Source organism: Simochromis diagramma, unplaced genomic scaffold (genome assembly GCF_900408965.1).
Source record: "Simochromis diagramma unplaced genomic scaffold, fSimDia1.1 OVJJ01000603.1, whole genome shotgun sequence".
Lineage (NCBI taxonomy): Eukaryota > Metazoa > Chordata > Actinopteri > Cichliformes > Cichlidae > Simochromis > Simochromis diagramma.
In genome coordinates this window covers 22,940,335-22,967,233 of record NW_024387414.1, presented here as the reverse complement: position 1 = coordinate 22,967,233, position 26,899 = coordinate 22,940,335, and the positions used below count along the sequence as shown (strand labels likewise).

The 26,899-nt window shown below is 39.5% G+C and overlaps 1 protein-coding gene across 2 annotated transcripts in view; it reads left to right on the top strand.

Moving 5' to 3' along the window:
* Positions 1-26,899, top strand: part of gpc5a (glypican 5a) — a 154,254-nt gene that overhangs the window by 70,891 nt on the left and 56,464 nt on the right. For both annotated transcript variants that reach the window (XM_040011818.1, XM_040011819.1), the window contains one exon: positions 5,644-5,764. In XM_040011818.1, the coding sequence (XP_039867752.1) occupies positions 5,644-5,764 (121 nt within the window). The remainder of the gene's footprint in view (positions 1-5,643; positions 5,765-26,899) is intronic.

Genomic DNA, 26,899 nt, shown 5'->3' with positions numbered 1-26,899 from the left:
TGGCCCATGACAGCTCATACTGGCTCCTAGTGGAAGAGCTGGATGGATGAATGGACAGGAGTGTGTCAACATGCAATACAAATTTGAAAATGTGATATATTAAATAGCGTTAAGAAGTCTAACTAATAAATAAAAACCCAAACAAACTTTAAAACCAAAGTGGAAACTTTTAGTAAATTGTTAGTTTACTTCCTACATGGTTACATGACCTCCTTTACTTTTGTCACAGTTGCATTTTTGATACTGTTGAAGTTTTTTTTTTTTTTAAATGCCGCCGATGGCTGATGGACACAGAAGCGTCTGCGTAGCCCTCGCGTGGATTTATCACAGCAGCTCCTACAAAGACACCAACATCACATGTGAACTCCAGCGAGGTGTCTGTGCTGTCTCAGGCTGCCTACAGAGGAGTGCGCTGCTGGTGATAGACATTGAATTTTGCAGGAGTAAATTTAACACAACAATTTAGATGTATTTATTTATTTTTTGCTTTTAAAGCCATTTGGTAAAAAAAACCCAAAGGTCTCAAAGTGCTGGATCCCATTATTGTAAAACAGCCGTGTGCTTCTGAATGACGTTTTTTTTGTTTTTCAAAAGATGATGTTAAGTACCCGGAGCAAAAATCAATTTTTGTTGTGGTTCATAGTAAAAATTGTGAGCACGCAGACAACAAAAGCTGGAAGAGCTGTTTTAAAAGGAATCAATTTTATCCACGTGCAAAAGGTGTTTGCTGATGAGTTCGTGTCAAACACTGCTCGCCTCCCGATTAGACTGTTTGCCCGATAGCTTATTTATGCATCGGTAATTACATGGTGTGCAAGGAGTGCTGACAATGACCGCCCTACCAAAATCCCCTTTATTTATATCACGTCATCCTTTGCATGAGGAACAATATGATTCTTCTAACTTTTGATATTATAATTTATTTTTAAGAGATTAATGACACGACGAATGCATGATGGAGAATCTTTGAGGTTTATTTTGTTATTTGGACGTTTTAATAGCTGTATTGTCCACATATTTTAAATGTTGACTTTGACATTTCTTTGTAAGCTGCTGTCAGAAGACAGAGAGCAGAGAGACTACGTGAAGACAAGAAAGAATACAGAAACAAAAAAATATGTTGATAATGTAATTAGAATGATAACAGTGTAACTGCTGATTAAAAGTAAAGAAGGGGCATGGATTGGCCGGCATTTCTTCTCAAATTAATTACATTTAGAGGCTCTGATTGGCAGGTAATTAATCTTAAAATTGCTTCTTGACTAAATTTGAATTGTGTCGTCACCTTTGCATTTAAATAACTAAGGCCTTTTTTCTTTAAAAAAAAAAAGAGTAGTTTTTTGTGACCTTGGGTTTCTTGATGATCACACTCAGCTGGAGTTTGCCACCACCTCAGCAGCATGCTTGCGTCTTCTGTTTTATTTTTAACTCTCGAGCACTGAAGTTCAAAGCGATCGCCCGGGTCGGCACCTCGTTCTGTGTCGGATGACAAGCTCAAAGAGCTCAGCAATTGTTCAGCAATGACTGACTTTACCTTGATCTACCAGTTTGACTGAATGATACACTGTAAATTGAGATGTGAGTGAATTGTGTCCAGTCAGAGACATTACAGCTGACAGACTGCAGTCAGGCTAAAGAATGAGGAGTCCTTGAGGTAAACTGAAGCCTATTACCAAGCTATGACAACAATGAACGGCTTTAAAACAAGGGCCGATGTTGTATGCTGAACAGCTATATTGCTACATATTAGTTTCATTTCTAAGAGGATTCATACTATAGTTTTATAGTACATGCTATAGTTTTCATAAACCATAAATGCGATAGCCGCTTAGATACATATGAGCATCTGTACAAATGTGCAGTGAATGATGTTTTCTTTCATACCACAAATCCCTCTTTAACCTCAGGGTATGGCTGCAAAGTAATTCTACTGTCACCTTAGTGTGAATTCAGAATATTTATCATTGTTTAGTATTACTTGCCATTAGAAGACACGATGATCTTAGAATTTTCTTCCAGTGTGAAAGTTTCTGCTGTTACTGCTGACAGTACTTTTTGATACTTTATTTAATTAAACTTTAAGTACCAATATTACAATGTTCACACATTGTAATATTGTGTTAAGGTTATATGTTTTCATATAAGGTGGTTTTCATATGAATTTTCATTCAGCTCTGTCACTATAAAGCAACACTTGTGTTTGCTAGTAGAACTGTAAAATGTGCTTAAATTGAACGTGAAAATACGTGATGGAGAAAATTCCCTGATATATTATTGACTTTTTATTACTACTTTTTATTGCATTTTATAAGTCAATAAGGTATATTTCCCAACTACTTATGAAGATAAATAGAATGTAAAGTTTTTTCTTGTCTTATTTGATTAGACAATCAAAAATCTATGCTGTAGATTTCTTTTCTCTGCTGCAGTAACTGTTAAAACTAGGCAGTCTTTTGAGCTCATTTCTTCATATTTTGCTGGGAAAATGGGAAGTTGGTGCAGATATTAATTGAAATGTGCATGGAAATACAGTAAATAAGAAAAAAAAAACAGAGTTTGTTCAATTCTAACAAGCTGGAAAGTCAGTATTTGGTGTGACCACATTTATTCTTCAACACAGTCTGAACTCTCTTAGGTAAGCTTTCTTGTAATTTCTTCAAGTAGTCTTCAGGAATAGTTCTCCAGGCTTCTTGAAGGACATTTAAAGCACTTATTTGGATGTTGGCTGCCTTTTGTTCTGTTCTTTGTCAAGATGATCCCACCCTGCTTCGAAAATGTTAGCATCTCATCTGAGAGGCCAATCAATGAGTGATGATGCTTAACAATGAAGCTGTTGCTAATCAGACGCTTTCCAGATGGTATTTCATGGTGGATCACAGTCTAATGGTACTTTTCTGTGTTCATAATCATTTTTGACAATATTCCCAACACCACTGGCTCAAATGCAGCTCCAAACCAGGTTTTATACACTCACAGTGTCCTCTCCTCCTCTGTACATATTGATGACGATTTAAACCAAACATTTCAAATGTGGATTCATTACTCCATCAGACCTGTTGTCACTGATTTTCAGGTCAGTTCTTGTGTAATTTGGCACACCTCAGCCTTTTCTGCCTGTTTCCCTTCCTTAAGAAGGAACAGCCATCCTTCCACTGAGACCATTTCTGATGAGGCTTCAGTGAACAGTAGATGGATCAGCTGAAGGATCATCTCCCAGGCCCTGTGTGAGGTCTTTGCTGGATTTTGTTTTATTCCTTAGAAACATGACTTTTAGATATTGCTCGTCTGCTGTAGATAGATTTTTTTTTTTAAGGATTGCCTCTTCTTTTGCCCTCCACGTGTCGAGCTTTTTTTAAGGACACCATGCTGGGATTTTCAGCCAAGTTTTCAAGTTTCAGCTAACAGCTGAAAACTGATATTTTTTTTGCAAAAAACACTGTTTTATTCAAACTGTGTCATCTTTGGCATTTTTGTAGATACACTAAAGAAACAGGAAGAAATTATATGCTAATAACAAAGTGCCCAAAGACACAAAATAAAATAGATTTTTCCTAGAACTAGTTCTCACAACCACTTAAAAAAATCAAAGAAAACAAAATATAAAGAAATGAGAGGTGGCTCAAGACTTTTACATAACACTGCAGATCATCAGATGTCATTATGAGGCAAGGCAAGGCAAGTTTATTTGTATAGCACAATTCAATAACAAGGTGATTCAAAGTGCTTTACAGAGACATTAGAAACAAAAACAAATAAAAAGCATGATTTAAAATTGATTAAAACAAGCAAACAAACTAACTAACTAATTAAAAAACAAACAAACAAACAAACAAAACAGTATATAAAATCAAAACAAATAAAATCAGAACAGTAGATAAAATCAGTAGTTAAATGTAAGTTTTGAAATTTAAGCTTAAAAGTGTGGATTTGGTGCTTTATTCAAATGCAGCTGAGAATAGGTGAGTCTTCAACCTGGATTTAAATAAACTGAGTGTTTCAGCTGATCTGAGGCTTTCTGGGAGTTTGTTCCAGATATAAGGAGCATAAAAGCTGAATGCAGCTTCTCCGTGTCTGGTTCTGACTCTGGGAACTGATAAAAGACCGGATCCAGATGACCTGAGGGATCTGGAAGGTTCATACTGGGTCAGGAGGTCACTGATGTATTTTGGTCCTAAACCATTCAGAGCTTTATAGACCAGCATCAGAACTTTAAAGTCTATCCTCCGACGGACAGGCAGCCAGTGTAAAGACCTCAGAGCTGGACTGATGTGGTCCACTTTTTTGGTCTTAGTGAGGACTCGAACAGGAGAGTTCTGAATGAGCTGTAGTTGTCTGACTGATTTTTTAGGTAGACCTGTAAAGATGCTGTTACAGTAATCAAGCCTGCTAAAGATGAATGCATGGACTAGTTTTTCCAGGTCCTGTTGAGACATCAGATCTTTTATCCTTGAAATATTCTTGAGGTGATAGTAAGCTGATTTTGTTATTGTCTTAATGTGTTTTTCTAAGTTTAGGTCTGCATCCATCACTACACCCAAATTTCTCGCCTGGTTTGTGGTTTTTAGATGTATAGATTGAAGTTCTCTGGTGACCTGTAATCGTTTTTCTTTGGCGCCAAAGACTATTACCTCAGTTTTGTTTTTGTTTAGCTGGAGAAAATTGTGGCACAACCAGTCATTAATTTCCTCAATGCATTTACCAAGAGCCTGTACAGGGCCTTGGTCTCCTGGTGACATTGTGATATATATTTGTGTGTCATCTGCATAGCTATGATAGTTTATTTTGTTGTTCTTTATAATCTGTGCCAGTGGGAGCATGTAAATGTTAAACAGAAAGGGTCCCAAGATGGAACCTTGGGGAACTCCACATGTGATACTTGTCTGCTCAGATGTGAAGTTACCTATTGATACAAAGTATTTCCTGTTTTCTAAGTATGTTTTGAACCAGTTTAGTACAGTTCCTGAAAGACCTGCCCAGTTCTCCAGTCGTTTGAGTAATATGTTGTGGTCAACTGTATCAAATGCTGCACTGAGATCCAGTAAGACTAAGACTGACATTTTTCCACTGTCTGTATTCAGACATATGTCATTAAACACTTTGGTCAGAGCGGTTTCAGTGCTGTGGTTCTGTCTAAAACCTGACTGGAAGGCATCGTAGCAGTTATTCTGTTTTAAGAAGTAACTGAGCTGTTGAGAAACTGCTTTTTCAATGATCTTACTTAAAAATGGGAGATTTGAGATCGGCCTGTAGTTGTTCATTTGTGTCTTGTCAAGATTGTCCTTTTTCAGTATAGGTTTTATTACAGCAGTTTTTAGTGATTCTGGAAACACACCTGATATTAAAGAAAAGTTGACGATCTGTAACAGGTCTGACTCCAAAGTCTTTGAGACCTTTTTTTGAGCTGCATGTTTCTTGTGAGACGTGGTTCTGTCTGTAAACCAGCTGATGAAAATGTGTGAAATTGTTTCAATATGTTGGACATTATGCAAGACATGTAAACGCTGCACAGGTTAAAAAAAAGTGCTATAAAAACTATATTATATGAATTATCTGTGAAATGTACCTCACTGGTATTATTTAAAATGACTGGAAGGTATCTGAATATATTTACAGACCCTCTGTCCTCTGTTCTTGTGTTCACAGCTACACTCTCCGTGTGGTCGGAAACGGAATCAAAGCTCAGATCGCCAACCCCGAAGTCAAAGTGAAAGGAGCTGACCCCGTCATAAATCAGATCATTGACAAGCTCAAGCACATCAATCAGGTAAGAGCCACCCGTGCTTTGTACATATTTACACAGGATTTTATGATTTCATCATTAAACGGGTCTCTCCCTTCCTTTAAAGTCGACATCCCCACCCCTCGTTCTGTCAGACATATGGGAACTGCCTCCTGAGGCAATCTGGTAATTCTCTGTGCTTCTCGGCACCTTTATGAGACATTACGGTAGGCGTCCTTTGTTAGCTGCTCGTAAAGCTGAAGGCCCCAACCTTTGATTCTCAACAAATTAATTCATTTATATCATCCTTCATATTACCGGTAAGCACTGGCTTATTGAAAACTATTCTCAAATGCAAAATCATTTCTAGGCAATGAATGGGAAAAAAAATCAATCATTACACGTTTAGAAACCCATTTGATCCGCTTTGTGTGTCCTTATATTTACACAATTCTTTTTCTGCTCTTTGTCAAAATCAATGTAGCTTTTCTATCACCCCCTCTGCTTTTATGCACGTTTGTGCTGCTGTGGCTCCTTTCAGTGCTGTTTATCTCTGACGATGATGAGATTAGAACAGTTTACGGGAGCACTCTCTCTTCTGCAGCTCCAATAACAGCTGCCATAGCTTCCCTTTGGGTTGTTCCACTGCAGCAGTGGCAGCTTCACATGTCTGTTGCTTTGGTTTCCCAAGTGGCAGGCTGAAGGCCAGGTCATCTCTCTTGACCTCATGCTGGCACCCCCTCTCTGACTAATTCACACCATCTGTGGGATGTCAGAACACATAAATCTATATCATAACCATTTGAGAGTCCCTGATCTGCCTCGTTGACATTCACTATGTATTTATCTTTTGGTGTGTGCCTTTTTGCTGCTGGCATCTTAAATGTGCTTCTTTATGTGACCTTGCGGTTCTGTGAATGTTTTATTTAATGGAGAAAGACTCAGAAATTGTTTTTCTGCTGCCAAGTAAGTATGAAACGGATGATCAGCGGCTGAGCCTATATTATGCAGTCATTCATAATCCCCAGAGTTAATGTAACTTGAAATCCTATATGTAGCACACTCGGCTATTTTAGCACACTTTTTTGGGGTTTTTTTTTTTTGTCAGTCTGCTGTCTTTGACTCAGCCAGAATTAAAAACCAAACGATGATCAGCGTTTTGCTCATTGAATCCTCTGTATCTCTGTCAGTTTGCAAGATTGATCTTCAGTAATATCATCAGCTTCATGACATATGGCTAAAGATTTGTGTCTAACGGTGGCACATTTGTTTTATGAAATCTTTATTTCATCAGCCAGTCTCATTAAGATTCTCTCTCGGGTGTCTGTTTTACAAGAGAGACCTAAGGATGAGAAGCATTCATAAGGAACCGATTAGCAAACGGAACAGCAACACAATAAACAGAAACATTGGCGACAGTTGCAAGAACCACGCTGTACTTTTGTCTTTGCAAAAACACACTGCTTAAATCTGCAGTCATTTTTGGCAGTAAATTGTTTTGGTCATTTGACTCCATTAAAAGTCAATTAAAAGTCAGAAAGAGTCTTAAAAATAGCCAGAATTAAGCATACTCTAACAGATCTGCATGTAGGAGTCATTTGAGCTAAGCACATTTAATCTTTAAATATGTTCATGTTTGAAATGTTGCAGAAATTTTTGGCTCTCTGTGCAGTGCACAAAAAAATGGCATACATGTAGTTTGACACCGAGGCAGCACGATGGTCAGTGTTGCCTCGTAGCGAGAAGGTCCTGGGTTCGAAGCCAACATCTGTGTGGAGTTTGCATGTTGTACCCAATGACATGCAGTTAGTGAGGTTAACTGGTGATTCTAACTTGCCCATAGGTGTGAATGTGAGTGTTGTTTGTCTCTCTGTGTGTTACGTTCCAGCTCCCTCCCTGCGATCCTGAATTGGATAAGTGGAAGAAAATGAATAGATAGTAAGAAAGCCTAAATAGACCTTAAGGGATCTCTAATTAAGGGATTAGATCACCTTTTGAAATCAATATACCGGGCAGCATCCATCTCTCATTGTAAAGAGGCAAAAGTGAAAGCAGAACTGGTGGTAGCCATGTGGTTCTGCAGCACTTTGATCGATACAAACAGCTATGTCTGCAATTTTTTTGCACTGTGCAGAAAGCCAAAAATTTTCAGCAACATTTCAAATATGAGTATATTTGAGGATTTGCTGTTTAGTTGCTTCAGATGACTCCTACATGCAGATCTAATTTGTTAGTTTACGTTTAATTTTGATTGTTTTTACAGTCTTACTGACTTTTAATTGACTGGTAATGTAGTCGCTGGCAGCTTCCCTAATTAAGCCAGTGAGTTGCCATCTTTTCCAGTTTTAGCTTCTACTGCATGCACATATATACCTACATGTTACATCACTGCTATGTTACCCCAGAGCAGGAAATCTGTGTGAAGTCAGTTGGTCTTACAGCATGTCACGTTGCTCAAACAGGCTTTTTGCAATGCCATTTGGAGGTCTGCTGCTCACGTTTCCCCTGGCCTTCCATGCAACCTTGTGAAAGTGCTGGGTGTTGTTTAAGGGGGTCTTCACTGCTGTCCTCAGGTTTTACCCCCAATTTACATATATAAGGAGAGGTGGGCCCAGAACAGACCCATACTGCCTAGAGTACTTTATATTTGGCAGTTTATAAACTGATCATAACTGTAGTTCAGGCCCGCCCGAAAGTCAAGTGAACCCTAACAACTGCAGTGCACCAGCTGATAACTGCTGATAATGCACATAGGCTTGTGGATCAGCTGATACCATTCTGTGCATCCAGCTGGTGAGTCTTATATAAGTTACTTATTTAAGCTGCTGAAAACCTACTTACCTTCCTGTGCAAGCCGCTTTGAAACCCACCTATGCCTGTTTTTGTTGATGCCTGCTGTATTCTTTGCTTTTAGGGGTGTTTATGCTGCTGTGCCATCTATTTCAGGTTTTGTATACGCATATGGAAGGGAAAGTTGTGCTCTTCAGTCTCTTTCAGTTTAATCAAGACAGAACTGAAGTAGCGCTGGCTGCATTGATATTTAAAGACGTTGATTAATCAACTAATTTTTTCTGAGGAGTCTATTAAATGTTGTTAATGTTGTCTAAGTTTAACTGTTGGTATTTAAAGTACCAAAAAAGATGCTTTATACTGTGATTGATTTATAAAAATTATTTTGAGTTTTATGCTTTTTCCCTGTGAAATATACCAATGACTAATTGTTCAGTTTGTTTACATGGTGAAAAATGCTGGTTCTCTTCAGTTTCTTCCTCGTCTCTTTTCTCCTTTCTCTTCAAGTGTCACTTGTATTCTTCCTTATGCCGCGTTTTAAAAAGGAGAAAGTCTGCGACCTCATTTGTGGCATCACAAACAGTGATAAAAAGTGACACTTGGGCACAACACTGACATGTAGCTCATTATCACATTACTCTCTCATCTGAGAATCAAATCTTTGGCGTGTGAAGAAACTTACTGAGGTACATCTGATTTTCAGGAACTGCACACAATGTGAGGTGTCATTTCAGAGTCACAGTTTTTTTTCTGTTGTTTTTGAATAATAATCTGTCTTTGTACGATCTTACATTTCAGACAAAATCCCTGGAACAATAAAAATAAGAGTTCTGTGAAAAGTTAGTTATTTCAATTATATTTGAACATCTAACGTATTTGGAATAAACTAAATTAAAAGACATATAACACAGACTCGGTGGCTGCTGGCTGTTTTTAAACAAAGCCAGTTGTTAAATTACTGAAATAAATACATTTACAGAACTTACTCAATAAAATTAGCGTGAACTTTGATCAATTTTAATCCAAAGCAACTTTGCAACATGCAGTGATGCTGTACACAAAGTAATGTCCAAAGCGAGGGTGTCAAACATAAGGTCCAGGGACCAGAAGCAGCCTGGCACAGACTCCAATCTGCCTTTGGAAAATATGACAGGGAGCGTAAATAATTTGGGCATTCATACTATAGCACAGTAATTAAAAAACAGATAAACTATTAAATAACAGAAAAGTTCCTGCTCTCTCTATGACAATATAAGCTTCTGTTTTTTTTTTTTTTTTTTTTTTTTTTTACAAGGGGTCCAAAAAAGGGACATTTTCTGTGAATTTACAGAAACTTTCTGTTTATAATTACAGGACGTTCTGGGCAATGAGCCATGTGATTTTTTTTTTTCTGTAATTTTACACATTTTTTAAAATTTAAGCCCAAAGAGTCGCGCTGACAGATTTCTTTCTTTTACCGTAGCAGAGTTTCTATATCACATGGAAAATCTAGGACAATTAAACTATCTCAGAGATTAAATGTGCAGTTCAACAGGGGAATTAAACTGCACATTTGAAAGGGGAGTGTCAGTTGTCTGGCCCACTTAAGATCAAAGTGGGCTGTATGTGGATCTTGATATGAAAGAAGCCATCTATGTCCACTGTGAACGACCATCTTTGAACAGAGGCGGTGGTTTACGACACCAACTGTCTGCCATCTATAATCCAGTTTTGAGATCCCTTCCCAGACGCCTTAACGCCCACTCATATCCTGGGCCTTTTGACCTCAGTAAATCACACGATAGGATGGGGCTAGTTTCACAGTGGGTTAACCTGAAACCTTGGCTGATTGTAACCTACAGCCATTTTCACACCTTGGCTCGTGTAATTAGGTAGAGGATCAATAGGGGGTCCATGTCCCTCTTGGGGGGACACTGAAATAGAGCTTAAATCTGGGACTCTTCCCCATTTGACCCTAGAACTGAAGAAGCTTCTTGGATGAGAGTTGAAACATCTTCAAGCAACTTAAAGAAGTCCAGAGGCTTTTCTTTCCAAGCTCCTTAGACCTCTTGATATGAAATGAATTTGACATCTCTAGTCTGAAGCTTAAAAAATACATTTTGAGATTGCAGTTAGTTTTGCGTACAGAGTTAGGCACCATTGCAGCATCCTGGTAAAACGATTTTTTTAGCATGCACAAGCGGTATCCACTGCTCTCTCATGAGCTGTCACAAAGAGGCATTGAGGTGTGCAGTTCACGGTTTTGAATGAAATGCTTTGAGAGCTATTGGATGGCTTCTCTTAAAATGTGTTTTAAAGTTTTGTGTCCCCCTCAGTATGAACATAAATGTAAAAACACATATTGGGCCATGTTTGCAAGTTTATGGTGCAAATAAAATGTAAGCAGCTCGCCTCATGTGTAAACATCTGGGATACTTTAAAATATGCATCTACTGCGTGACCTGTATGAGACAGACTGCTGAAAAACGTGTTGACACATCACAGCCTACTTTAGATCTGCGGGTCAGCGTGAATCTGATGAACATCATTTGTGCAATAAAATGTTCAGACAACTCTGCCCACAATCGTGTTTCTTGGAACAAAGCTTCCTTTACTCGCTCAGGTGTTTCAAGAATATCGACGCTGACTACACAGCACACAAATGTTAGCAAATCACAGATGGCACCGAGTCCCAGGGAGTATGAATAGAGTATGAATACCCAGATAAAAGGCCTGACAATAAAAGTTTTTCTGTTAATTAAACAGAGTTAAACACAGATGCCTTTTTGTGTTTGCTGCTAATAATATCATTTTCACTGTAAAGCAAATAGTCTTCCACTAAAGTGTGAAAACAAATGCTGTTATCATGATCAGCAAGAATTTTCGTGACATTAATTAGTTTGCTCGTTTGGCTAAGCGGACCATAAACTAAAGTCTGATTGCAAACGTGGAAGGATGCAGAGGGAAAGTGCGTTTGTGACTTTCTCCAAAAATGTATGTGTTGAACAGATAAAGCAGAAGCAATACAGAAAGCAAAAGACGCCTCTTGATCAGCCTCTTGGAGACATCAGTTTCCAGTAATTCAGGACAAACTTGGCAATGCCGCTTTGGCCCAAACACCGTCGCGTTCCAGCTTTGAAATTGTGCTGCCAGTTTCTCCTTTACTTTTGCTTCCTAAAGTCAATTTTAAATTGGCTAATTCTGGATGTTCCACAAGTGTCTGGTTGACTGTGATGGCTGTTCAATAAGCAGTTTTATATGGAAAGGAGAGCCCTTGACAGTCTGATTTTTGTAGTTAAAACCTACTCGTGTTTAAATACAACATTTGCCCTTCTGCACACGCTCTGTTCGCCAAGTCTTCGTGGTGTGTGCCAGCACAGCCTCCGGCACATGCAGACAAAATAAAAATACAGATTCTGTGCTGATGCAGCAGGGTAAATGCTGACCCCTGCCTATTCGTGTGTAGTCACGATGGGTACCATCTACATCAGTCCTGTTTTTAGATTTTTATCCGGCTTTGTTTCAATGAATTCAAGATATAAGTAAATGAACAAAAAAACAAGAAGAAAAGACCCTGCACCGACACATTTATTAAAAGTTATACTGAGTCAGACTAATTCTCAATGGAAGTGCTTTATTATTGCTTCATATCAGTTAAAAATAATAACATATCACTCCTTACGCTTTCTTCTTACTGCTTTCCTGTATGTAGAGATTTCAGTAGCTACAGTACAGACAATATTCAGACTCTTTTTCACTGAGATTTACTACTGAAAAGATCTTGAAAAATAGAAATGCTAACATTGTTGTTCAAATAGTGATTGCAGCAAAACACGATGTGTATAAAAACTAACAATGGCAGGAGACTGAACAGCCATTCGGATCATCTAAACCAGCTTTCTGACTGCAGAAGCTTTAAACGCCTTGAAAATACAGTTAGCACATATCATGGCTGTAACCTATTTTTTTTTAAACTTGGTACTACAAGTCATATGTTAGATGAGGTTGGATTTCAGTTATTCATGACAGTAGAGAAGCTTCTAGAGAGTTTATTTTAACCCAAACGATGACATTCTCAAATCTATCCAAACAGCGACAGAAAACCAAAAGGTCTCCAAAGTGTCCAGACTTGAATACAAGTCTCCAGATATAGATTTTGATTTAGACCCTTACGCCTCCCTTTTCTTCAAAGCAGGGATTTCATGGGGATTTTTTTGTTTTTTTTTTTTTTTTTTTACCCCTCAGCTGCAAGAGGTTTGTGGGGAATTGCGGGTGGCGTGGACATCCAAGATTTTGAATACAATAACCCGAGAATAGGGTGGCAGAGGATTTCCAAATGACACCATACGTACATCAACTAAAAATCTTAGACCAGTGGTGTCCTCGAGGCCTGAAGGTCAAGGTCGGAGGTCGAGTTTTCTGAAAATCAACGCAGGATTTCGAAATTCAAGAAATACTCAAAATCTACTAAAAATCTCACATGAGTTTGAATCTCAGGCCGATTTTCCAACAATCACCTTGGATTTTCACATTTATATCACAGGTGGATCTACTAGGAGGCTAAGGGTAGCACTGGTGGCTGCCAGTATTTTATTTTACACGGTTGTAATGCACAGTTAGTGCAGCAGAGAATCCATCAGTACAAACCAGTGTGATGCAAAAAAGGGGCAGATTGGTTAGCAGTCAATTTGAGAGGAGAACGTCAGTGGAGATGCACATACAAGGTAAAATGGATGTAAGTGGTCAATCAGATACATAAAGCATTTAGCTAGCAAAATCAGTTAATAACTAATCAATCAGAGTGCATTCTGCCTGCAGCACCCGCCACAGCCTGTAATTTATTCTACCAGCCAAGCTAATTGATATTTTTTACACAATAATTCCAGTAATCAGCAGAATTAAAAACCTGTTGTCAAGCATGCTTTTTCAGATATTTAACTGACAGACATGTTTTTCCTTCATGTTCAGCAGTGTGGGTGTTGCAGTGCTTTTTAAAAAAGGAAAGAAAATACTCAGTTAGTCAATCTATGGCACAACCACTTCAGTCAACTTTGCTTTTTAGTTTTATCAAAGTCCTTCTGGAAGTAAGCCTTGCCACTCAACACCTATCTTGGAAATGCCTCTGGGCAGTTACTTCAGGCTAACGAGACCAGGCCCCTAAATGAATGAGGGAGTGAAGCATTACTGGAGTTTCAGTGTTGACCGGGCTGTAAAATCTGCTTGTATAGAATTACAAGTTCAGTCTCAAGGGAAAAAAATATTTTGGAGACTTTTCCTTAAAAAGCCTTTTTTATTCTTACATGTTATCCTTCTACTGTGCATTTGCAAAGCTTTATTTATGGCTTGATTCGATGTGCATGTCATCTCACCAGAGTACTTGGAAAGAAACCTTACCTTTATTCCCTTATAGTACCTATGTCATTAACCATCCATTATACAGTTAAACATCACCTCTGCGCTTGCATCAGGGCCACATGTTTCCCACTTTGGGTGTTGTAAAGCACATTATTGAATTTTTGCCATAAATTTCCCCTACTGTGTCTCCGCTTTCAGGATGAGAACTTGCGGAAATGAGCAGTCTTTTATGTTTTCAGGGAAACTCTCTTGTTAGGGAGGCTGGTTGGTACAAATGTTCAGACAATCACACTTAAAATGTTGAGCTCGGACTTTCTGAAGCAGTAAATTTGTAAGAGAGCAAAATGGCATCTTAAGGGCTTGTGCTTTTACTTCTGAGAAAGGAGAAATATGGAAACTGTGTGTGTTTTCGTAGTAGTCGGCAATGGAGGAAGGTAAAACTTTACAAATGATCTTGTATCTAAAAACTTTAAATTATACATCTGGCACGATTCATCTAGCAGCTTGTGCATTCACAATCCTTCAGTCTAGTTATTATCATCTGGCTGGGACTTGATTTGCAAATGGGTCTGATTTGCAAATAGTTCTGATTGGCATGTCATTAGCTGCTGAAGTGCGGCACAAGTGTCAGCGAGAGTGTATGACCTGAATTGCCATCAGGCGTTCATTTTAAACTGTCAGACTTTATTTCTCTACCATTTCATGTTATGAGCATGCAGCATGGTTTTACACACCAAGGAGTGCTAAGAAGTGGCTGTGATTCACAGCCAGTGTGGCTTTTTAAAAAGGAGACTTGGTCCTGGGAAGGATATTTGGGTTCATATTTCAAATTCAGTCACTTTTAAATGCTGATCCTGAATTTCTGTGTGTGTTTGTGTGTTGAGGGATGAGTCTGTGACCAGCAGAAACATCAATTATTTATTGCAGCGTACACACGAGTGGCTGTGTGCACATCTGCATATCCACTACATAAAACAGCATTATGCAAATCATTATAGCGGGGGTTAACTTAATATGATGAAACTTGTCTTAAAGTATGCACGTGTGCAGGTAAATCCCAGAATCTCTTTTCTAGAGAAAGAAGGAAGTGTACACTGAAAGGCAAAAGGTGGCATTCTATTATCTTTAAAGACGCTGCTGTTGGGCATTTGTATGAGGATAAGAGTGATAGCCATGCAAATGTTGATTTTCATGTTTTCCATCTACATATCAGAAATGTTTTCATTCATCTGCCCCTGACCTTGACTAACCAGAGCACAGAAGCTTCCCCAAGTTTCCCTGGGACCAAATGGAAATATATCATTACTATTCTGCACCCGAGACCGCAGAAAACACAAAACGGCAACGCATCTATTGACAAATTTATTATACAATCTGAGTGTACAAACTCTAGATTTCATCATCTTGCTCATCAGCAGCTCTTTCCTATGAATTATTTGTGGGCTCCTCTCCTTCCTTGCCTGTCCTCTCCTCTTGATGTGGTAAAACCCATCAAGAATCTATAAGTAGGCTCTGTCCCAGTGTCTCTCAATCAAAATCAGGGGCAAGCAGCTCCTCACCCACTCTGCCGGCTGAATTATTTACCAGCCATTGATGTGGTGGTTGACCAGCAGTTTTGCTTCTGAATTATTCATATCGTCTCTCCTCTTAGGAGAGGAGGATTAACGCTACGAATATATTCACATTTTATTTGTTGTGCTCCTGAATGTGCTACCAAAATGCAGCATCTGAAAGTCCGGTTTGGGATTAAACCCAATCTTATTTATTACCATTATCCTCAAGTCTCAAGATGATTTATTTTTAACACAACACATCCACTTAATTCCTGTTGCAGCTTACGAAGGAGTGTGTAAAGTCATAAATGTCATTACTGTGCAAGTGTGTCTTAATTAGAGAAAAATCCCAGAACCTGCAGGATAATGATTTTTTTTTTTACCCTTTTTTTTTTTACCCACACAAGGTGTTTAAAACATTCAAAGACAAATCCGGCTAAGCTGCCTACACGCAGATAAGTTTATCTTAAGTGAATGTATGTGATTATAGTTTAAGCAACAGCAGCATAATCCTCTTCGTGCACTTGGACATAGGTTGTGAAATTCAAGTTCTGCAGCACAGCAAAGTCCAAAATCACACATGAATAATTCACGTTTTTTAATTTTAATTCACGTTCACACTACATTTTAAGAGCCGCCTCTCAATTGCGTTTGTGTGTAGTTGATTTGGTTTGTGGAGGAGCACGTTCTGCAAATACAGTGTTCATTTCAAATATAGTGACCTAATGCTGTCAGCTACAGTAACAGTGCTTATGCTTAGCTTTTAATTAAAGCTGAACTGTTTTCTATAACAGATGTGAACGTTTAGAACAGCTAACAAGTAACTGGACAATTTATTAGGTACGCCTTGTTCATATTGAATCCTTCACCGTGCAGCAAGGTGTTGACAACATTCCTCAGAGGGCCTAAAGTGTGGCGAGAAAGTGACCTGCACATCATCGCAGTAGGATAGATCAATGCTTTCATTTTGTTTTCTGGCAAATTCCTATCCTACCATCTGAATGTTGCAGCAGGAATCAAGACTCGTCAGTCCAAGCAACATTTTCCCAATCTTCTGTTGTCCAATTTTGGTGAGCATGTGTAAACTGAAGCCTCAGTTTCCAGTTCTTACCTGACAGGAGTGGTAGCCAGTGTCATCTTCTGCTGCTGTAGCCAATCTGCTTCAAGTTTCGACGTGTTGTGCTCCCAGAAATTATTTTCTGCATATACCTTGGTTGTAATGAGCGGTTATTTGGGATATTGTTGCCTCTCTGAATGTCTGGCCATTCTTCTCTGATGTCTGAGCCCATGAACTGCAGCAGTTTCTGAAATACTCCTGCTTGGCACCAAGAGCCATGTCACATTCCAAATCGCTTAAATCCCCTTTGTTACATATTCCTAAATGTACTTTAGAGGGTCATCTTGATCATGCCTACATGAAGTGAATCGCTGTCATTAGATATTTGTGTTTAAAAGTGGTTATCAGGTGTACCTAACAAAGTGGCTAAATAAAGCAACTTAATAAATAAATAAATAATGCATTATCAGTTTGGCAGCAGTGTCTTTTTTTTTTTAAGTTGACTCATAGGAGAGCTTAACTTGAATGATAATATTCACTTTGTAGTCTAATATCTGCTCTGACCACTCAATCGCTGACCCGCTGCCTCTTTGTCGCTGATGCACTTGCTCTGCATAAACACACTGTCAGCGCCGCTGCTGACGAGAGGGAGATGGGCGATGACAGCGAGCGTCTCGGGAGCCGACACGCACACTGACACTTTTTTTTCTCCCCCCTGCTCTGACTGGCAAAAATGATCATTGTAAGATCTCTTCCCCCACCCTCTATTTACAGATAGCAGAACATGTTCAAAGGGAATACTAATGAGCTTAAAAATCTGCACAAGGCTTGATTCATTGCTTGGATGTCTGAAGGTGTGATTTATGTTGCCATATGACACCCTGCACCTCTTTAGGAAATGTACCCTGCACATGAGCGGCGATCTGGAAATGAAATGCTTTTAGTTGTCTGTGACAGTTTACCTGAAACTTTGAATTCTTTGGCAGTGTTTTTGGGGAGTGTATGTACTTTGGTCTGTGAAATGCAGACTGAGTGGTTGTGTGGGCAGGATAAATATAATGATAATGCCCTAACATTTACAAGATGCTGTTACATGGCAGTCACCTCTTTCCATTACTGTAGATGCAGCTGAAGTGCGTGCCTTAATGGTGCGAGGTCACAAATTGGAGTTGACAGCTGAGTGAAAATTGACAGCATCGCGGTGACATTTTCTGCTGTCTGCATAACGCTCGCTGAAACCATGGTTTCGCTGTTTAAAGACGCCGCAGGTCAAACAAATGAAACTACAGTCAGAGTTTAATTAGTTCTTATGTTTTATTTGTTTCAATTGCTTCAGTCACATTTACTCCAAAAGCAGATGCCAAACAATACCCATCTTAATAAAACCTCACTTTGTGCCAGATAGTATAACTGAGTGATACTTCAGAAAATGCAAATGAAACTCTGAGCTGCATGCTTTAGGTACTGTTTTAGTTTATGTATGTGTGCTTTTTTTTTTTTTTTTTTGTAGCTTTTTTGGGGGGGTGTTTGTGGGAAGTATTCATTATTCTCACTACCTGTGGGGAGAAACTGTCTTTGAAATAGCTGCTGCTTGATTTAATGCTTCGGTAGCGTTTTCCAGATGGCAGGAGTGAGAAAAGTGTGTGGGCTGGTTGACTGGTGTCCTTGATGATGCTCTGGGCTTTCCTTATGCAGCAGGTGATGAAGATATCATAAGCCCATCGTAAGTGTGTGCCAGAATTTTTTATGATTTTTTTTGAGGCAGGCTTTACTGTGTTTAGCAGCAGTTTTCAGTCCTGTCCAGTTGAAACTGCCAATATATATAGTGCGATGTAGCCAGTCAGAGTACCAAAAGCTCGGTTCCCATGCCAACTCGTTTAAGTCACCTTACGACTTTGAGTCTTTGTTGTGATTTTCTGAGCTGGTGGAGGAAGCAGCTGGCATTATGACGAAGTTTGTGATGTGCACTGTGGCGAGTTTGGAACTTAATGCAATACATCAGGCGGCCAGGACTGTTTTAAGGGCGGGGAGTGGAGGACGCTAAACACAGCGAAATGTATGTGTGCCCAGTGCTGTGCAAAAGTCTTGGGCCATCTGTCCTTCCTTTAGATTTTGCTATGAAACTGGGAATAGATACAGCACTTTACATGTATACAAATACAGCATATAAGGCATAAATGGCGTCTGTACAACAACTGTACAGTAACAACTGTACAACTAATGAGCTTCAATATCAATATTTGCTATGACCAACTTTATTCTGAACTCTTTTATGCAAGCTTTCCTGTAATTTCTTGACATAGTTTTCAGTTCTTCACACTTCTGAAAGGACATTGAAATGTCTTCCTCGGATGTTGGCTGCCTGTTGTTCCATGACCAAGCTTCCACTGCGTTTTACAGATGCCTGAACACCCTCACTGCAGGAGACCTGTGGCCACCGATTTTCAGTCGAGTTCTTGTGCCTTTTCTCCCTGCTTCCCTTCCTTAAGAATGACTTGCACCCTTTCACTGAGGCCATTTCTGATGAGGCTTCAGTGAACAGTAGACGGACAGCTGAAGGGCCAAATGTGTCTCTCAGGTCCTGTGTCAGGTCTTTGCTGGATTTTCTCTCTGTTTTTTTAATGACTTGACTTTCAGATGCTTTTCATCTTCTGTAGACAGACTTCTCGCCAAGTTTTCAGCTCTTTGTCAATCACGATATGGTAAAGCTGTGTTATTCTTGGAATTTTTATAGATTCGACTAAAGAAAGGGGAACAAATGATGTGTTTTTGTGGCAGGCTGCTAGTGACAAAGATCCAATTTAAAATGGGCTCTTTGGTAAGTTTTCTGTTCTGTGTCGACACAATACTGTTTTATCTGTTGCGCCTTCTTTATGCTTGAATGATACATGGCTCAGTGTTAAGTGGTTTAAAAACAACCGTTCCTCTGATAATGGTCACGTACAAGGACTGGACTAAAACTAAGTAAAAAAGCAGCCAATGTCCAAAAAACAAAACAAAAGACAAACCTTTGAAAGACCTGCAGGATGCCCGCAGAAGTATTGCTCAGACCACGTTAAAGAAATCAGAAGATAGTCTAGCCATTGGATCCTTGGCAAACTCCTGTAATACTGCATATTTACATTATTATTAAATATATTATTAAAACCACAGATATGAAGTTATTGCGGGCGACCGTGGCTCAGGGGGTTGGGAATCGCATCTGTAACCAGAAGGTCGCCGGTTCGATCCCTGGGCTCTCTGTCCTGGTCGTTGTGTCCCTGGGCAAGACACTTTACCCTACTTGCCTACTGGTGTTGGCCAGAGGGGCCGATGGCGTGATATGGCAGCCTCGCTTCTGTCAGTCTGCCCCAGGGCAGCTGTGGCTACAACTGTAGCTTGCCTCCACCAGTGTATGAATGTGAGAGTGAATGAATAGTGGTATTGTAAAGCGCTTTGGGTGCCTTGAAAAGCGCTATATAAATCCAATCCATTATTATTATTATTATTATTATTATTATTATTATTATTAATAGTCATCGCTATCATGTTGTCATAGTTGGGAAATCTTGTTTCATGTGGCTGTTACTTTGACACGCACTACACACAAAGACATCTATGATTCTCTGCCCAATAACCATGCCCCCGATGGCAGGCAGCACCTCCCGTCTCCTCTGCAGGAAACTGAACCACCACTCAACAGTTAAAGGACACAAAGTGTGTCCGAGGCAGTGACCCAGTCTTCATGCTCTCCATAGCCCAATCTGATCAAGCACCCGTGGGATATACTGGGGCAAATCCTTTCCATGGAGGCTCCACCTGGCAACCCACAGGACCCTCTGTTAATATGGTACCAGACACCATGGGACACCCCTGAACTCCCCAGGCTCCAGCTGCATTTTTTTTGGTAGAACAAGAAAAAATAAGAGGCACCTAAACAACCCTTCTTCATCTTTTGAGACTGTACACCCTCAGTTTCTTTCTGTGCCTCTTCTTCTTCAATGAGAAAGACGCATGGAAAGTTCTTCCCACCAGAGATGTGAGCGGAGGAGTGGAAGCAACAGACAAATGAGGAACCCTTGCTTCTGAGCTGTCATTTCAAAAGCAATGTGACAGCAATGTGACAGCAGTGTGGCATGTAGCGCAGCTGTATCCTATGTTTATTGTTTTGTCACAGCCTACTGCTGTATTTTATCTCCGATGTCAGATAAGCATAACAGTGTTCATGACACTTGTAGATCCAGGCCTGCTTTTAATCAAATGCACAATGTGCTTCAGTGTGACACGAATGTACAGATGTCGTGCATTTTTTTAAAAAAATTACACAAACGCAAATGTGGAAAGGCACAAAGATCATGAAGTAGATCACCCTAAATAACTGAAATGACCTAAAAGGAAATATTTATTGATAAATTCGTCTTCCTGCCCCTATTTGGATGTCCCATCTGTGTGTCACATGCCTTCTTCAGATAAACGGTTTACATTTGTGAAGCATTCAACTGTCCATCCTCCATCACAGCTCCTGCAGGCCTCTGCTCTCCTTGCTTTTTTCTCCTCCAGATGCATTTTTAGGTATTGAGACATCCTTCGAGGTGGTGCACTCAGATTGGTTTCCAGTTCACAGGGCTCATCGGTGTATATATCGCTTTGGGGAAATGGGTGAGAAAATTAGGAGCCTTTCCCAGCTGACATAGGGCCAGAGGCAGGCTACACGCTGGAGAGGCACATCAACACGCACAGAGAAAGACCGATACACTCTCGCATCTACACCTGCAGCCAACTTGGAGTCATCAATTAACCTAACAAGCATTTCCTCACATTTGCGTGTTGGGTTAGGTTTTGCTTTAAGGCTCACAAAGACGATATTAACATCCCGATGTTTAGCAGGTACAGTCGTGTGCCAGGCCTCTGATTAGCATTGAAGGTTGAGTATAGCTGAGGCTGGAGGGACTATATGGCCATAGGGTCTGAGATGTAAGGTATGGGAAAAGGTCACATTTTGACCCTATGATGACGCTGGAGGATGGTCCAGCGATCACACCACTCTTTAAAATTCAACCTCAGGGCACAATGAATATTGGTACCAAATTTAATTAAAATCCATCCAATATTGATATTTAAGCCCTGACCAAATTAGTGGAGTTACTGACAGACCCTTATTATCATTACTGGAGCTTTAAGAGCAGAATTTTAATCTGCCTTGTTTGCATGTTGTTTGTGATGTGAGTTTCTGAATTCTTTGTGATTTGTGTTTATATTCCCCACATATGGATGTGTAATAAAAACAAAAGGAAGAAAGACAGGCAGAGCGTGCACGATAAAACTCCTCATAAATGCAATTTAAAACTCAGGGCTTTGAACAGGAGCTGTGTGGTCACCGCAACAGTGAAATATGTTTCATTTTCTGCTGCTTTTCTAATATTGATTGGTTTGTAAAATGCTTTGGTAAGCGAGCGGTGGATGAGCCTCGGTGTCACCGAGGTGTTGTTTTGCAACTTGAAGATAAAAAGCCATTTCTAAATCACTGCATGGCTGTGCTTGCACTGGCCTCTGAATATTGCATAACACCAGTTTCTGTCTGAAGGCGCCAAAGCAAATGGTTTAGCACAGAATGGAGAGCGACACAAAATCCCACAAATAAACAAACCAGGATTAAGAATGCAATAATCACAGTCTTCGCTTTCCACCTCGCCATCCCGTGTCCTCTGATATTTTCTGCCAATCTTGAAAAACGTTTCACTGATTTTGAGTTAAAAAAGCAGAGCAGAGTTACTGTACTCCGCGAGTTCAGAACGCCACAAAAGGAACTCTTTCTTCTTCTTGTTTTTTCTTTTTGCCATTTTGCTTGGCGGTTAAATTATCGCTAGCCGAACTTCTGTCTGTGACAGAATCCTATTCGATGCAGCCACTCTGGGCACAGCTCTCTCCCTTTGAAATAATAGCCTTTTACTGTACAGTGTAACTTAGGATCATAGCACAGAAGCCAAACATTGTACCTGTTTTTCAAATCAGCCAGTTACCTTAAAGAAATGCAGGCTTACAAATGAAGGTGTGAGACTTTCAGAAGGACATGATTTTTAAAGACAGTCGTTAATTATACTGGTTAATTAGACTGTGAGATACTGCAGATTTCAGTATTGATCCAATACTAAGTAAATACAGGGCCATTATTGTACCAATACCAATACCAGTGCTTCATGGTTTGAGATGAATCACCATTAATTTTCTAATTCTGAACATGTTTGATGATCACTAAATCACAGATTTTTCTTTCTTTCCACAGTAATTACTTAACACAACAAAACACACCTTTCAGCTTTTCTTCTATTTTGAAATTGGGTTTTTGGAGACCTCTAAATGTTCCTCTATTGTTTAAATGTGCTGTAGCCTGTAAAAAAACGATCCTATCGCGCTAGTATTGATTTAATACCGATATTAGTGTTGGCATCGATACCATTGATATTCGGATTGATCCGCCCACCTCTAGTTAATTAAAGTAAGTAGCGATGCATTCACGAAGCAGTGCTAAATCTGATGTAAATAAATGTCCAGTTTTCCTCATGATTCAGGCTGTTATAAGCAAAAGTTTGGATATATTTCATATCAGGAAGCAGCAGGTAAAAATTCTGTAATTTAGCTGGTTACAAAAAGTGTTTGCAAGCCGTGATGAAAGCTGTGACCTACTGGGAAGCCCAAACGTTTCCATGTAGCACACTTGCTGTTTAATAGTTTTTTCTAATTTCTTTTTGTTAATAAAGTGGAATGGTGTGTGGATTTGTAGAAAATAATTTTATCATTTTTACCGGGTCTAAATTGTTGTGCAGTTTCCAAAGAAAAGGGGGAAAAAGGCAATGAATTGGTGATACCTTTGTAAAGAAAAAAAAATCATCCAACGTGTGTAGTAGCAGAGTTGCTTCACACAAAGACAGTTTTGTTTGTGCACAGAGTCCTTGATATTATTTGGTCATTTCTAACTCTCCACACACTCCAGTAACAGCCAGAGGCCTGCCCAAAGGGGGCTACCATGGGTTAGAGCGAATCAAAGCACCTGTCTCCCAGCCAGTGCTGGACAAAATCTCATGTCATTCACAGAGGAGAGGCTAATAACACTGTTAGGCAATTTGGGCTCACTTCATTGTATTTCAGAAAGAGCAGCGTCGCTGTTCAATACAATCCAACGCAGGGCAGCTATTTTCCTGCACAGGAAAAGCAGAAGAATCGAGTAGCCTGCTGATTGACATTCTTGGTCAGGCATGATGAATGTTTCCTCAGCTGAAGGAACAAATGAGTTAGCTGTGAAATATTATTAGCTTATAAGGCTTGATTCATTGATTAGCACCGTTTGGGGAATCGAGTCACCTGCCAGTGACCTTATAAAAACCAAATGCACATGCTTTTGCACATCAAAAGCACATAAAACGTGAGAGTGAAACTCTGTCGTACAGGAATAAAGATGTCTATAAATAAGGAAGCAAATTAAGCCACTTTCATATTATCACTGCCTGACCTTAACCTTTTTATATTTAGCTTTCATCTGAGTCTTATTATTTTCCTATCATTGTCTTACAGCAGGCTGTAGCTGGCAATATACAGTCATTGTTGGCAGCAAATCCCATGAAAAGACCAAAACCAGCTTATAGCTGCAGGCTAGTGTATGTTTATTTAGGGTCAGTCAGTCTCTCAGCACTTTCTGACTTTCCTATCCTGCTGTGGCTCTCAGCTCATACCACCATTGGGTCTTTTTGAAGTGTATTGATGTCTTGAAAGCACAGCTCATGAATATAAACTCTCATTACAAAAAAAGTGAGTTTCCTGAAAAACATGAGAACTTACAGGGAGTGGAGATTTTTGGGCCTTTTCTTTTTATTAGTGGATATAATGTATGTTTGCAGAACCAGGATGATGCATATATGGGATCAACTTAAAATCAATACTGTGGTCATCATTAAAAAAAGCTACAATGCTGTGCAAAAGTCTTGAGCCACCGTCCATTTCTTTATATGCTGCTCCCAAGGAGCCAGACTGGTTTCTCTGGACATTGAAAAGAGTGAAAAAGCAGCCAGTGCTGTCCTTATATTGTAGAATAATTTTATTGTTTGATAAACCACTTCTTAACACTAACTTGTGAATCAATCAAGCATCAAAAGACACCTGACTCAAAGGACGATCCAGTGTTGTGTCTTTAGCAAAGAAATGATTAAAGTAAACCACAAAAATACAGATATTGTTTCTTTAGTTGAACCTTTGAAAAATCCCAAAGAGTTTTGTAACAACATGGTGATTCCCAAAGAGCTATTAGCTGAACACTTGGCATATCTCAGCATGGTGTGCTGCGTGTCCTTGAAAAATTACAGGAAATGGGACAAGTGGGAGACAAAAGAATAAGTAGCAGGCCTAAAAAAGAAAGAAAACTTCAAGAAATAGTAATAAATAAAGCAAAAACCTGATGCAGGCCCTGAAGCTGATCCATCTACTGGTCATCAAAACTTTATCAGAAATGGTCTCAGTGAAAGGGAGGCTTTCTAAAGGACCGAAAACACAGAGAAAAGGCTGAGGTACGCCAAATTACACCCGGACTAGACTGATAATAGTGGCCACATGTCTCATACAGCGAGTGTGTACAGCCAAGATCTGTCATGCATAATTTTTTTTCAATCAAAACATAGATGATAACACAGTTTGACAAAAAATAAAATATTATATATGGACCAGCAAGGTGATTCCCCAAGAGCTTTTTCCAAAAACTGGACACATGTTGGGACTGTGTGTAAAAACTGAGGAAAAAACAGAACGAAAGGCATCGAGATGCCTGAAGATAAGCATTCTACAGAATTGTTGAAACACTGTTTTTGTCTTAAATACTGTATTTGCATACAAGTTTCCACATGTTCACTGCACCTGTTTCCCATTTCCTTAGTAAAATGTAAAGAAACCAGGTCTGGTTTAAGAATTGCACTGTACATATAAAATTAGGAAGTGTGCACCAGCTAGTGTGTTCTAATCAACAACAGAAATAAGATACCAGACACTAGCTTTGCACTTCATGAGGAAGATCAGTATATTTTGTAACAGGTTTTTATCTTTGGCTAACAGTACAGAAAATGTGTTGCTTATTGCCTTTATTTTTAGTTTCAGGCCCTCTGCAGTTTTTGACAAACCGATCAATTAGAGTAAACTGTGAACAGAAAAGTTTCTGCAGAATACAGAAGTGACCTGAGACGACTGAAGGTCATGTGTTTGAATTCTTCCGATTATGTATAAGAAAGCAGTTCTTTTCCCTCTCAGCCACACACATGCACACAGGTTTGTGTATATATAGACATTAACCTTTCAACTCCATGCAGATGATGAATAGAATCTTAAATCTTGAGTCGTGTATTGTTTCCCATGTGCAGACTAATTACTGCTGGATGCTGTTTCCTTTAAAAATGGGCTCCGAGTTGACAGCCTTTGAACTCCACATAATGAGCCCTCAAGCAGTGCTCTGCCTCCTTCAGATTCAAACCTCCAGACCAGGCTAATTTCAGGCAACACAGAAACCCATTATTCTTCATAATCTATTAAACATTTGGCCATATTTCTGACATAATTAGAGAGAAAATCATGCTAATTACACACATGGAGGGAAAGCTTAGATTTTCCAATCTAACCTGTCACCAGTCAGCAGATGAGACTTCAGACCAGCACACACATGTCCCGGCTCAGCCTTCCCAGCAACTCTGACTCCTTCCCTCTTCAGCCCTGAACCACAGCACTAACTAATTAGCATAGACACTACCTTTTTGATCAGTGCACACACGGACGCAGGCACACACACACACACACACACACACACACACACACACACACACACACACACACACACAAAAATCTTTCTTGTTTCCAGTGACGCACCATGAATTTAAATGAACCAATTAGCGAATGCATTTCCCCTGGCGTTGGGTTTCTGCTGCACAGCAATGCATCAGAAAGGTTAGCCTGCAGACCACTGCGGCCAAGGAGGACGACTGTCATACACCTCATATATGGATTCTGTGAAGTGTACATCATAGCTGATGGTGATAATCCCTGAGTAAACAAATAAGGACATTTTACTATGTATTTATTCATTATTAAAAGTATTTCTTTTTAAGAGATCTTATTCAAAATCAGGACGCTGCAAAATTCAGGGCAGAAGTGTTTATTTACAAACAAAAGTCAGCTGCAGTGCAGTCGCTGTGGGGATTCATTGTTTCTTTATGCATTTCTTTTTTTTTTAACTGGAGGATTCAGGCTGATTGGCAACATAATGAGCAACTTCTCACATTTTTCCCCATCTTTTCTTTACTTCACAACAACCTACATTACCGTGCAAAAGTCTTAAACTGACTTTCATTTCTTCATATTTTGCTAAGATAACAGCACTTGCAGTGTGTCCTGAATCACTAAAAATGAAGCCATTCCCAGTCAAATTGGTATGCTGGGTCT